This window comes from Mastomys coucha, unplaced genomic scaffold (genome assembly GCF_008632895.1).
Source record: "Mastomys coucha isolate ucsf_1 unplaced genomic scaffold, UCSF_Mcou_1 pScaffold9, whole genome shotgun sequence".
Lineage (NCBI taxonomy): Eukaryota > Metazoa > Chordata > Mammalia > Rodentia > Muridae > Mastomys > Mastomys coucha.
This window is the reverse complement of record NW_022196915.1, coordinates 43,183,917-43,196,158: the sequence shown is the minus strand read 5'-3', so window position 1 is coordinate 43,196,158 and position 12,242 is coordinate 43,183,917. Positions and strand designations below refer to the sequence as shown.

Sequence of the window (12,242 nt, the reverse complement as noted above, 5' to 3'; positions counted from 1 at the left end):
TTAGTTCTTACAGCTTTTATTGTTGTTAAATGATTAATCAATTCTTTCCATTTTATTTTAAAGTGGATGATAGCTACACTTAAAACGGATTACATGTCATCATCGGTATCTTTACTATTTAATTATTTTCTACATAGAAATATGCGAAAGGCAACAGGGCAGTGGTGCACACCTTTAGTCCCAGCACTTGGAACACAGAGGCAAGCAGATCGCTTGAGTGTGAGGCCAGCTTGCTCTGCAGAGTGAATTCCAGGATAGCCAGGGCTAGATAGAGAAACCCTGTCTTGAAAAAAATAAAAGCAAAACAACAACAAAAGAAATATGAGAAAGGTTTAAAATGCTATTTCATTGGCTTCAGCCTTGACTGTAGTGTAGAATTCGGTGAAGAGAAGTGTTGGCTTGGGGCTGAATTCCCAGTAGTTGCTTTGTGGCTGACTCCCAGTCTATACCCAGCTCAAGCCGTTGGCAGATAGATGGATACTGTCCTTCTGTCCTTCTGGCCCATTCTCTTGCTTTCTTTATGTTCTCAAAAGCCCATGGAATATTCCTAGATTTAAAAAAAAAAAGTTTCTATTGAATCAGAATATGTGAAAGGCAATGTGGTATCAAATCTATAACACCGTATTAGATAAAATGATTCTATCAAAAATGAAGATTTTAATAAAAGCAAAATCTTGAGATCTCTGTCTGCCATGGAGATTTTGAACTCAGTACATTTCTAGTTTTTTACCTGCCTCACTTCCCAGTTCCCAATGTGCACAGCAGTGCCCCCTTGCTTTCTTAGGAGAGCTGCAGCTTTTTCTGGTTTCTTTATATCTGTTTCCTGTTGCTTCTTTCCTTGAGGCCTCTGCTTAGATGTCCACCTGCTGTCTGGGAGTTTTCAAATTGTTCTAGATACTTGAAGAACACCTGAGATTCAATTGTAAAACCTGCACCCCAGCCCTTACACCAAAGTTTTAAAATGTAATTTAACTTATTATTGTGTGTGTGTGGAGCCTGAATGAGAAAGCTGTGAACTTATAGTAAACCATGGATTGGGCAGAGGGCAGAATCTTCTTCCTACAGGGTAGCTGTGAATGAATAGTTTCATGTCAACCTGACCCAAGTCAAAGTCATCAGAGATGAAGAAACCTCAATTAATAAAAGGCCTCCATAAGATCAGGCTGTAGGCCAGCCTGTAGAGCAGTTTTTAATGAATGATTGATGGGGGAGGACCCAGACCATTGTTGGTGTGGCCATCCCTGGGCTGGTAGTCCTGGGGTATACAAGAAAGCAGGCTGAACAAGCCATGAGGAGCAAGCCATTAAGCAGCATCTCTCTGCATCATGGCCTCTGCATCAGCTCCTGCCTCCAGGTTCCTGTCCTGCTTGAGTTCTAGCCCTGACTTCTTCTGATGGTGAACTGTGAGCGTATATGCAAAATAAACTCTTTTCTCCCCAAGTAGCGTTGGTCATGGTGTTTTATTCTAGCAATAGTAACCCTTACTAAAACAGTGGCCCTATAGAAAGAGGTGCATAAACTATAATCAGTGAGTGTATGCAGGTCTGTGCTGCTTGTAATTAAATGCTAGATTCTATACCTCCAAATCTGGTTGCTCCAAGATGAGCAGATCCTCAAGTGTACTAGATTTTGTTGCCCACCAAGTTATCCACAATTGGTTAATAAAGATGCCTACAGCCTATAACTGGGCAGAAGAGAGGTATGCAGAGCTGAAGGTTCCCTGAGCTTGAGGCTAGAAGCATAAGGAAGAGAGAGAGGAGGAGAAAAGTAGAAGTCACCATGGAGTAGGTGGATTATGAGTGCATGGCCATGGGGCTGCCCTGATGGAGTAGGAGTGGCCCAGGCAGAACATGGCAAGTGAGTAGACAAAATAGATGAGGATCAATACATGCCCAGTTCTAGTGTTTTAAGACTTACTATAAATATAAAAGTTTTACATCACTTATTTTGGTATTAAATGATTTAAGGTGGTGTAGAAACCCCCAAATAATATTTATCACAACAAATGTACCCGAACCAAGGACATGACATGCCCTTGCATGTCCACATTATCTTGTGGGAAAGGCCTTTAAAGGCCTGGGAGGAGTATTCTTGCTCTTTTCACATGACCAAAGGCGATAAGGCAGAAACCAGTATATTCCCTGCCTAAGCTAACTGTGAACATTACTTCACATCTTGTTTACTTTAAGAACAAAAATGGGAAGGGCTTTGTTTGCACTACTCTTTTCTTTTGAAGGCAGGGTTCTTTTTGTAGCCCTGACTATTCTGGAACTTGCTCTGTAGATCATGTTGGCTTCAGATTCAAAGATCCCCTTCCCTCTGCCTCCTGAGTGGTGGGATTAAAGATGTGGGACACTACTGCTTGGCTTATGTCTTAGAATTTCCATTGCTGTGAAGAGACACCATGACCAGCTCTTATAAGGGAGAACATTTAACTGGGGCTGGTTTACAGTTTCAGAGGTTCAGTCCATTATCATCAAGGCAGGAAGCATGGCAGCATCCAGGCAGACATGGGGCTGGAGAAGGAGCTGAGACTTCTACATCTTGATCCAAAGGCATCCAGAAGGAGACTGTGTTCCACAGGCAGCCAGGAGCAGGCTCTCCTAGAGAGCATGAGCATAGGACCTCCAAAGCCAACCCCCACAGTGATGAACTTCCTCCAACAAGGGCATACCTCCTACTATTGACACTTCTCATGAGCTAAGCATAATTAAATCACCACAGCTTGTTTACATTACTCATAAGCTCAAATGCTTGATACCCTACACAGGTCTTAGAGAGAGCACTTCCTAGCTGCCTTCAGATCAAAATGTAGAACTCTTGGCTCCTCCAGCACCATGTCTGCCTGCACGCTGCCGTGCTTCCTACCATGATGATAAAGGACTGAACCTATGAAACTGTAAGCCAGTCCCAACTAAATGTTTGTCTTTATACAAGTTGTCTTAGTCATGTTGTCTCTTCACAGCAATAAAACTCTGAGAGAGCCTGTATGCTGCCATGCTTCCCACCATGATGTTCATAGACTGAACCTCTGACACTGTAAGCCAGCCCAAACTAAATGCTGTCCTTTATAAGAGTTGCCATGGTCATGGTGTCTCTTCACAGCAATAGAAACCCCAACTAAAACAGGCAGAGTCTCTCTCTATTATATAGGTCTGGTTGTCAGTAACTTGCTATGTAGGCCAGGCTGGCCTCAAACTCAGAGACTCACCTGTGTCTGCCTCCCAAGTACTGACTTAAAGATGTGCACCACTATTCCAGGAAGAATGTTTTAATATATTTTATTTAATAGTTTGATAGGGTTTTTTTCCATTGTTTTGTTTTGGGACAGGGTCCTACTGTGTAGCCTAGGCTGGCCCATAAATTAAGATTTTCATCTGTAACCTCTTCAGTGGTGGGATTACAAGGAATGTGCCACCCTGACTTGGTTGATAATCTGATTTATTCTCCCTACCCCCCCCCCTCTCTGTGTTTTGCTCAGGACTGCAGGGCTGAGCCAGGTCTCAGTGCACACTAGGCAAGTGCTCTATCACTAAGGTACAGTCCCAGCTTTGTTTCATGACTTTAAATACTTAAGACACAGGACACATAGTCCCCATTTGCATTCTTGTTGCAGACCACACAGTTGTTTGGAACAGGCCAACAATCATAATGTGTCTCTTCTAAATGCACAGATGAGCAACATACTCTAGTGTGGAGTACCAAACCAGGAGCCCAAAAAGCTATGTTCTAGCATCAACATGCACATGCATTCTGAGGTTTGTTCCCAGGCAGTCTGAGGTAAAAATCCCATGTCAATCATCCTGCCACAAGAACCTTTGAGCAAGCTGTAACCTGTGAACAAATTACAAACCAGGCATGACAGCACAGCCTGCAGTCCCAGCATTTGGGAGGCAGGAAGATTGCTACAAAACTGAAGTTGGTCTCATTGACATAGCAAGTTCCAAATCAGCCTGTGGGAGCCGGTCTCAAAAACAAACAAAATATAAGGGGGAAAGATAACAAATGTTAAAAACATTTCTTATTAGGATAATAAAGCACCTAAAAATGAAGGCGTCATCCATCTTTATCAGAGATTTGGTAACCGTTCCTTCTTGTTCCAACTCAGTATAAAGAAACTGCAGTACCAGCAAAGTGGCAATCAGGTCCAGGAGACGCTCTCTCCCTTTTGTACCTAAAAAAACAAAGATCTCTTTTACTTCCTCTGGTGGTCTAAAGGGCAAAGGCATGCCACATGGAAACTATATATTAATGTTGCTTTTTAGCTGTCTTTGCTTTTTTTTTTTTTTTTTTTTTTTTTTTTTTTTTTTTGGTTTTTCAAGACAGGGTTTCTCTGTGTAGCTCTGGTTGTCCTGGAACTCACTCTGTAAACCAGACCGGCCTCGAACTCAGAAATATGCCTGCCTCTGCCTCCCAAGTAAGTGCTGGGATTAAAGGCATGTGCCACCACTGCCTGGCAAAGATTTATTTATTTATTATAAGTACACTGTAGCTGTCTTCAGATGCACCAGAAGAGGGCATCAGATCTCACTACAGGCATGTATACATGTGCACTACATGTGTGAAGAGCTTTCAGAGGCCAGAAGAGCTTACTGAATTCCCAGGGACTGGAGTTATAGACAGTTGGGAGATGCCATGGGGGCGGTTTGGAAAAACTCAGGTTCTCGGCAAGAGTAACACATAATTTTGACTGCTGGGCCGTCTCTCTGCCCTTGTCTTGTTTTAATAGGGTATCACTCTGTAGCTCAGGCTGTTTCAAACTCATGGCAAACCACCTGCCTCAACCTTCTCAAGTGCTGGGATTCAGTCTGGCTCATTTCTGAATAAAATTTCATTATGTACTTACTTTCTCTCTCTCTTCCTTCCTTTCTTTTCTTTTTCTTTTTTTTCTCTTTCTTTTTCCTGGTTTTGCTTGTTTTTTGAGACAGGGTTTTTTTGTACCCACCTGGTTGTCATGGAAATCCTATGTAGATCAGATTGTCTTCAAATCAGAGATTCTCCTGCCTCTGCCTTCCAAGTGCTAGCATTAAAGGCATGTGCCACCATCACCTGACTGAATTTTCTATATTTCTATGTTGATGGGCATGTACATTAGTTTCATATCTTGGATATTACGAACTGTGCCACAATAAACATGGACAGAAGAGTATTTCTGTGACGTGCTGACTTAGAATCTATCAGATATATGCCCAGGAGTGGTATAACTGGCTTATATAATAATTCTATTTTTAGTTTTTTTTTTTTTTAAGAACCATCATATTGATTTCCATAGCTACTCGCCAACCGTATATGAAGGTTTGGTTTGCCCCATCCTCAGGGGTATTTGTTGTTTTCTTTCTCCAGTTTGTTGTGCATGTGAATGTAGATGCCATCATAGGCCAGAAGATGTAGTTAGATACCTTAGAATTGGAGTTAAATCTAGGAGTGATGCACACACCTTTAATCCCAGCACTTGGGAGGATCTCTGTGAGTTTGAGGCTACCCTGGTCTATACAGTGAGTCCTAGGGTAGCTAGGATTACATAGAGAGATCTTGTCTCAAAACACACACACACACACACACACACACACACACACACACAGAGAGAGAGAGAGAGAGAGAGAGAGAGAGAGAGAGAGAGAGAGAGAGAGAGAGAGAAAGAGATAAAATAAAGAACTGGAATTAGAGGTAGTTGTCAGCCACTTGTCATGGGTGCTGGGAACCAAACTGGTATCCTCTGCAAAAGCAGTTTTTGTTCTTAACCTAGAACCATCTCTTCAGCCTCCATTGTTTCTTGATGGAGTGAGACAAAAATCTCAGTGTAGTTTTGATCTGTCTTTCCTTGATGCTAAAGCTGGGTTTTACAGATGGAAGAGCCACAATGTAGAAAGTGCAAAGGTCTGAAAGTCAATCACTAAGTGAAACAGGATGTACCACTGGCCAATAGGTACATATGTTGTGGCCAAGAAAGTAATTATTGAGCATGTGATTTTGAGCTTTTGGATATTGCTGTTACTAGCAGGATTTGGCAATGTAGCCCAGACTAGTTTCAAGCTCACGATCTACCTGGCTTTGGGATAAGGCTACAGCAGGATTATAGGTGTATGCTACTATTCTCAGACTCAGGGCTGTGCTTCAGTAGTTGGGTGCCATGAAAACTAATAAAACTACCAAGATAATACTTTCATCATTAGTAAAGCTATGGCACACACCTTTGATCCCAGCACTCAGGAAAAAGATTGCTGTGAGTTCCAAACCAGCCTGCTCTACATAGAGAGTTCCAGGCTAGCCAGGGAGAGCTATAAGGTGAGGCCCTGACTCAAAAAAATAAACAAAAAACCTAATTTTAGTCACATGTAACTTCCAAAAGTAGTGCACTCCAAATGAATGTACTAGTTTACAAAATAATTTATTACAATGAGGAATTTGCCTATAAATGACTGGAAAATGAAAGAACATAGTGACTTAATTAACTGAAAAGCAGTGGCTTACCTAGAGATCGAATGCCCTTTTCTTCAAGAGAATTGAGTAAAGCATTTACATTAAGTTTTAGTATAAGTCCTAGTTCTGGTGTCAGTTTCCAAAAACCATCCTGTAAAATTAAGAAAAAAAGTTATATTGTTAGTCATAGGTCCTAGGTCATACTGTACTTCTCTAGCATGATTTCTTTTCAGTATTTAAAATATACATTAGACAAAGGATATTTGATCACACTGTGTCTGAGACTGTGTTGCTAACTGGAAAAACATATTTCTAGTTGTGGTGTGGCTCAGCCTTAGAACATATCTTCAATCCCTCTGGCTGGAATACAGACATGCCCTTAGTACACACCTTTAATCCCAAACAACGAAAGAAAGTTAGTTTGTAGAAGGAAGCATCCATGTTTGAAAGTGATGTCTATACGAAGGGCAGACAAAGTGACAAATCAGAGAAATATTTGACAGGCTAGGATATATACAACTCTCACAAGAATAGAAGAAGGAGAGCTGATTTAAGAGAAAGCTGTGCAGAGGGAGAGAGGAGACTGTTTTCCTGGGATAGTTATAGAGAGACAGGTTGCAGAGGAAGAACAAGCTAGACACAGGTGAAGACTGAATGAGCCAGAGAATGATAAGGAGCCAGAAAATTAGAACATATTGCCAAAGGTAGTATGAAGCTAAGCAGAGCAAAACAATCAAGAGGCTAAGAAAGAAGCCAGGTTGAATCAGTCAGCTTGGAGAGGAGTTTGAGTCAGAACAGCTGAGTTGAATCAGCCAGCCAGAGCTCAGAAAGAACTAGGAAGGGGTGAGCTTATTCAGTAGTATCTTAGTTAGAGTTTCCATCGCTGTGAAGAGACACTATGATCAAGGCAACTCCTATAAAGGAACAACATTTAATTGGGGTTAGCTTACAAGTTCAGAGGTTAAGACCATTATCATCAAGGTGGGAGCATGGCAGCTTCCTGGCACAGGAAAAATAGAGTTCTACATCTTGTTCTGAAGGCAAGCAGGAACAGACTGGCTTCCAGGTAGCTAGGGTGGTCTTAAAGCCCATGGCCACAGTGACACATCTACTCCAACAAGGCCACACCCCCTAATAGTGCCACTCCCTGGGCCAAACATATTCAAACCACCATTTGAGTAGCAAATCTCAGAGGCTGAAAACATTCTAGGCTTAGATTGCACAGCCTCCAGGATTAGGCCTAGGTTAGGTTAGTTAGCAGATGGAGACAGTAAACATCTGAGGAAAAGAGAGAGAGAGAGAGAAAGAGAGAGAGAGAGAGAGAGAGAGAGAGAGAGAGAGAGAATATATGCAGACATGTATACAGTAGAGGGAGGGAGGGAGAGAGAGAGAAAGAGAGAGAGAGAAAGAGAGAGAGAAAGAGAGAGAGAGAGAATATGCAGACATGTATACAGTGGAGGGAGGGAGAGAGAGAGAAAGAGAGAGAGAATATGCAGACAAGTATACAGTGGAGGGAGGGAGAGAGAGAGAAAGAGAATATGCAGACATGTATAGAGTGTGGGGGTATATGCGTGTGTACATGCATACCGTGTAGAGGTCAGAGACAACTCCTTTTGGAGGTCAGTTCTCTTTACACTGTGAGTTCCAGGGACTGAACTCAGGGTATTAAGCACATGTGGCAAGCACCTTTACCCATGGAGTCAGCTCACTGACTCCTAAAACTGATCTATTGAAGATGTTTCTAAAGCTACTTTCCTAATATGTGACTCTATCTCAACAAAAAGGAACAAGTCCCAGATGGTGGAGTGATGGCTGAGAATACTTCCTGCTCTTCCAGGGGCCCTGAGTTCAGTAACCATGTCGGGCTGCTCACAAGCAACTGTAATCCTATCTCGAGGGGGTCAAATACTCTCTTCTGGATTCCATGGGCACACCCCTATAGACATACATCATACACAGAAATAAAAGTAAGTCCTTTCCCCTGAAATCCCAAACAAACTACTCCCCACTTCTTTGTTAATATTTTTGTTTGTTTTTTGAAACAAGCTCTCTCAACACAGCTCTGGCTATTCTGGATCTCACTGTGTAGTCTAGGCTGGCTTGGAACTCCTAGAGATCTACCTGCCTCTGCCTCCTTGAGTGCTGGGATTAAAGAGATGTACTACTAGACCAATCTCTGACCAGGAAAAGCTACCAAAGCCTGAAATCCTCCAAGCTCAGGACTTAAAATCCCACCAATCCTCACTCTGGAAAGCTTGGGCCCGCCTCAACATCCTATACAAGCCTGGCTTCCCTGTCAGTCCTCTGGGTGTCTCTGTTTCTCAGAGGCAACCATGCTCCTGGGTTCTTCCCTCTCAATACTTCTTATGCAAGCTTTGTTGTGCCAGGTGACTTTGTGGTATCCCTTGTTCTCAATTCCAGGATACCTTTCCCTTAGTGCAGCACTCACATTCACTGCTATCCACATCTCTAGACCTATAGGAAAATATTTAGAATACTCACCATACCTATGTTTACTGGGCAAGAGGAAATTTCTATCAACTTTAATTCTCAGTACTAGAACTTAGAAAATAAGTCCATGGCCTCTTCAAGATGCTAATTTCCAACTGAGGAATGTTAATAGTCACCAACAATGCGTGACCAATGCCATCCAGCACCATGCAGAGGAAAGTTTTGTTCAGGTGCCCATTCACCAGTGTGAGAGCTATAGTCTCCCACACTGACACATGCTCTGAACCAATTGACTGGCACAAAGTGTTCTCCTTCCAACTGTTTTGGGAAGCACAGGTGTAAACTGTGACTCGTGCTGACCACAGACTTAAGCAGAAATTAGACAAATACCTCAGTCTGCAGAGCAAAGAGTGACGCCCACGACACAGGGCTCTTCCGGTCTTCTTCACAGATGACACTTTCCTCATCTTCTTCACAGATGACACTTTCCTCATCTTCTTCACAGATGACACTTTCCTCTTCTAACGAATTCTCAATACTTGTTAAAAACTTCTCATCAACATCGTCGCATGCAAATGTTACGTCATCATATGTTTCCATTTCAAAAGAACATGGAGCCAGTGAGGCAGCCCTGGCCTCTTCTAGGACGCAGGCTGATGACACAGCTCTGGAAGAATAATCTAATGGGAGAGCTAACTCAAGTGACTTCCTGCTGATCTCTGACATTCTGTAATTAGGGCTCCGAGGTTCTGAGGCACTTTGCAAATGAAAAAAAGAAGAGCTCTGAGGAACCCCAGAGCTTAGTACACTGGTGACAAGAGGAGAGGCAGAAGGTGGCTTAGGAGGACTGCAAAAAGGTGACCCGTGAAGAATACCCAGTTCAGGGGCTTTGCGAGAGAAGCTGATGTTGTTTGGGTCTTGGGAAAATTTACCTGGATCAAAATCCTTTGAACTTGCGAAGCTACCTGAGAAAGTGGTACCACCCCCAAAACCCATACCACTAAAGCCTGTGCCATTAAAGGTCATACCCCTAGAGCCCAAGGGAGGCGGCTCCGAGTCATAGATGGCAAGCTTACTGCTTTGGCTGAGCTTAAACAGACCCATCTTAGGTGGGGTGAGTCCTATAGGAGAAAGAGAAAATTGGGTGCCAGCAGGGGGAGGGGGAGGGGGAGGAGGAGGGGGAGGAAGATGGGTACCACCAAAGAGAGAGGGAGGGGTAGGAAGAGGGGTGCCACCAGGGAGAGGGGGAGGAGGGTGGGTACCACCAAAGAGAGTGGGAGGAGGGTGGGTACCACCAAAGAGAGTGGGAGGGAGAGGAGGAGGGTGGGTACCACTACGGAGACGGGGAGGAAGAGGGGGAGGAAGAGGGGGAGGAGGGTGGGTACCACCAAGGTGACGGGCAGACCTAGAGCTGCGGGCAGAGAGGAAAGAAAACCCAGCTGCATCTGCAGGAGCAGGAGAATCCAGGGAAACAGGCACATTTGGAAGCGTCTTTGCCATGAGCTGGCTTCTAATTCCTCTTTTTTCCTTTGGCTTCATCCAGTTCACATCCAGCAGCTGCTCCACATCCTTTGGTTGTGGGCAGTTATCGAGAGGCAGGAGGAAGTTAGGAGACTGTGGTGCGGCGGACATGTCTTGAGAATCTTCAAAATCGTCTAGATTACACGTCTTTATAGTCTTTATTTTACGTTTTTTAACAGTGGATAGCAGTGATGGTTTCTCATTCCCTTCAGAGGAGATGGAGAAGGGCTGCATAGGAGAGAACTTGTGCATGTGAAGAGAAAACAGAACAAAATAAATTAGGGAACATTCTTCCAAGAAGCTGGACGACTGGGTTGTTAGGGATCACGCATCACATCGCAGAATGAGGACCATCAGCCCCGCAGGGAAGCAAGCCCAGGGAGAGGGGCTGTCAGCTAGGGATGGCATGGTGGCTTATACCCCTAATTTCACACTGGGGAGGCTCAGACAGGATGATCCTAAATTCAAGGCCAGCCTGAGCACCTTAGTGAGATGCTGTTTCAAAATAAGAATTTAAGACAGGTAGTGGTGGTGCACACCTTTAATCCTGTACTTAGAAGACAGAGACAAATCTCTTGAATTTGAGTCCAGCTTGCTACAGAGCAAGTTCCAGGACAGCCAGAGCTACCCAGAGAAAACATCTCAAAACAACAACATTTCGAGGGCTGGGGATAATGCTCAGTGGTAGGATGTTTCCCTTGTGTGAGCAAACCCAACTCTGGTCTCTGGTTCACTCATGGATACTAGAAGAACAAGAAAAAATAAATAAATAAAAGCAGAATGTGGGATGGCTGGGATGGCACAGCACACAGGTGCTTTTGACCAAGCCCAAAGTCAATCTCAGAGACACATACAGACTCTCCTCCTCTTCCTCTACCTCTTTCCCTCCCCCTTTCCCGCCCCCTTTCCTCCAGCAGCCAGCCCCTCCTTCTACCAAAAGGCCTAACAGCCAGGCTGCAATGGGTGTTCCTAGCCCCCAAGGTGGGAAATGGCCAGGTTCTGCCCTACCAAAAAAAAAAAAGAAAAAAAAATCCCACTAATACTTGACTTTGCCCTAAGATCAGGCCACATAATCCCTCCAATCCCAGGCCATTGGGGAAGCCCATGCACCCACCCAGCCCTATATAAACCCTGTGCTCTGTCTGGTTCTCTGCTGCTTCTCATTGGCATAGAGGCAGCCACCTTCCTAGGTTTTTCCCTCCCAATAAATCTCTTGTGTGAGGTTTGTTGTATAGTGTGACTTTCTGGTATTCTGTGGCTCCCCATTGCCAGAATACCTTTCCATCCACACTGTAATGCTTACATGTACCGCCCCCCAGGATGCAAATACATACATAAAAATATAATAATGCTTATCTGTTTCCTATTTGTTTATTTCTGATCAAGTGTTCTACCATTGATCTATACCTAAGGCCTAAACGTATTTAGTTATTTTTACTTTTCAAGGCAGGCTCTTACCATGCAACCCAGGTTGGCCTTAAACTCATGTTAATCCTCCTGTTTCAGCTTCTGAGTGTAAGATTACACCACTACTGGCTAAAAGTTTGATAATATGCTAATAGACAAAGACCAATGGTAAGAGGCAAACATTTTATATGAGTGGAAGAGAACTAAAGCCATGGATACAGGTCTGAGGCAAGGAAGCACAGTGAGTGAGTGAGGAGTCTGCCACCCTGTGTGGCTTTGGTCATGTACATCCCCAACTCTTGTAATAACTCACGTGGCCCTCGTTCCTTCACCTGCATGTGCACATACACAGTCTTCTCTGAACTATGTACCCAACAACCTCAGAACCCCCTCCGTCCCCCACCTGCACTCTCCAACCTCAGAACCCACTCAGCCCCCCACCT

At 43.8% G+C, this 12,242-nt stretch overlaps 1 protein-coding gene across 2 annotated transcripts in view; it reads right to left on the bottom strand.

The window, feature by feature from the left end:
- Positions 1–12,242, bottom strand: part of Parp4 (poly(ADP-ribose) polymerase family member 4) — a 90,993-nt gene continuing 78,751 nt past the window's right edge. For both annotated transcript variants that reach the window (XM_031362554.1, XM_031362555.1), the window contains 4 exons: positions 9,262–10,635; positions 6,472–6,571; positions 4,042–4,174; positions 1–547 (listed from right to left, as the gene is read on the bottom strand). In XM_031362554.1, the coding sequence (XP_031218414.1) occupies positions 355–547; positions 4,042–4,174; positions 6,472–6,571; positions 9,262–10,635 (1,800 nt within the window). In that variant the 3' untranslated portion in view covers positions 1–354. The remainder of the gene's footprint in view (positions 548–4,041; positions 4,175–6,471; positions 6,572–9,261; positions 10,636–12,242) is intronic.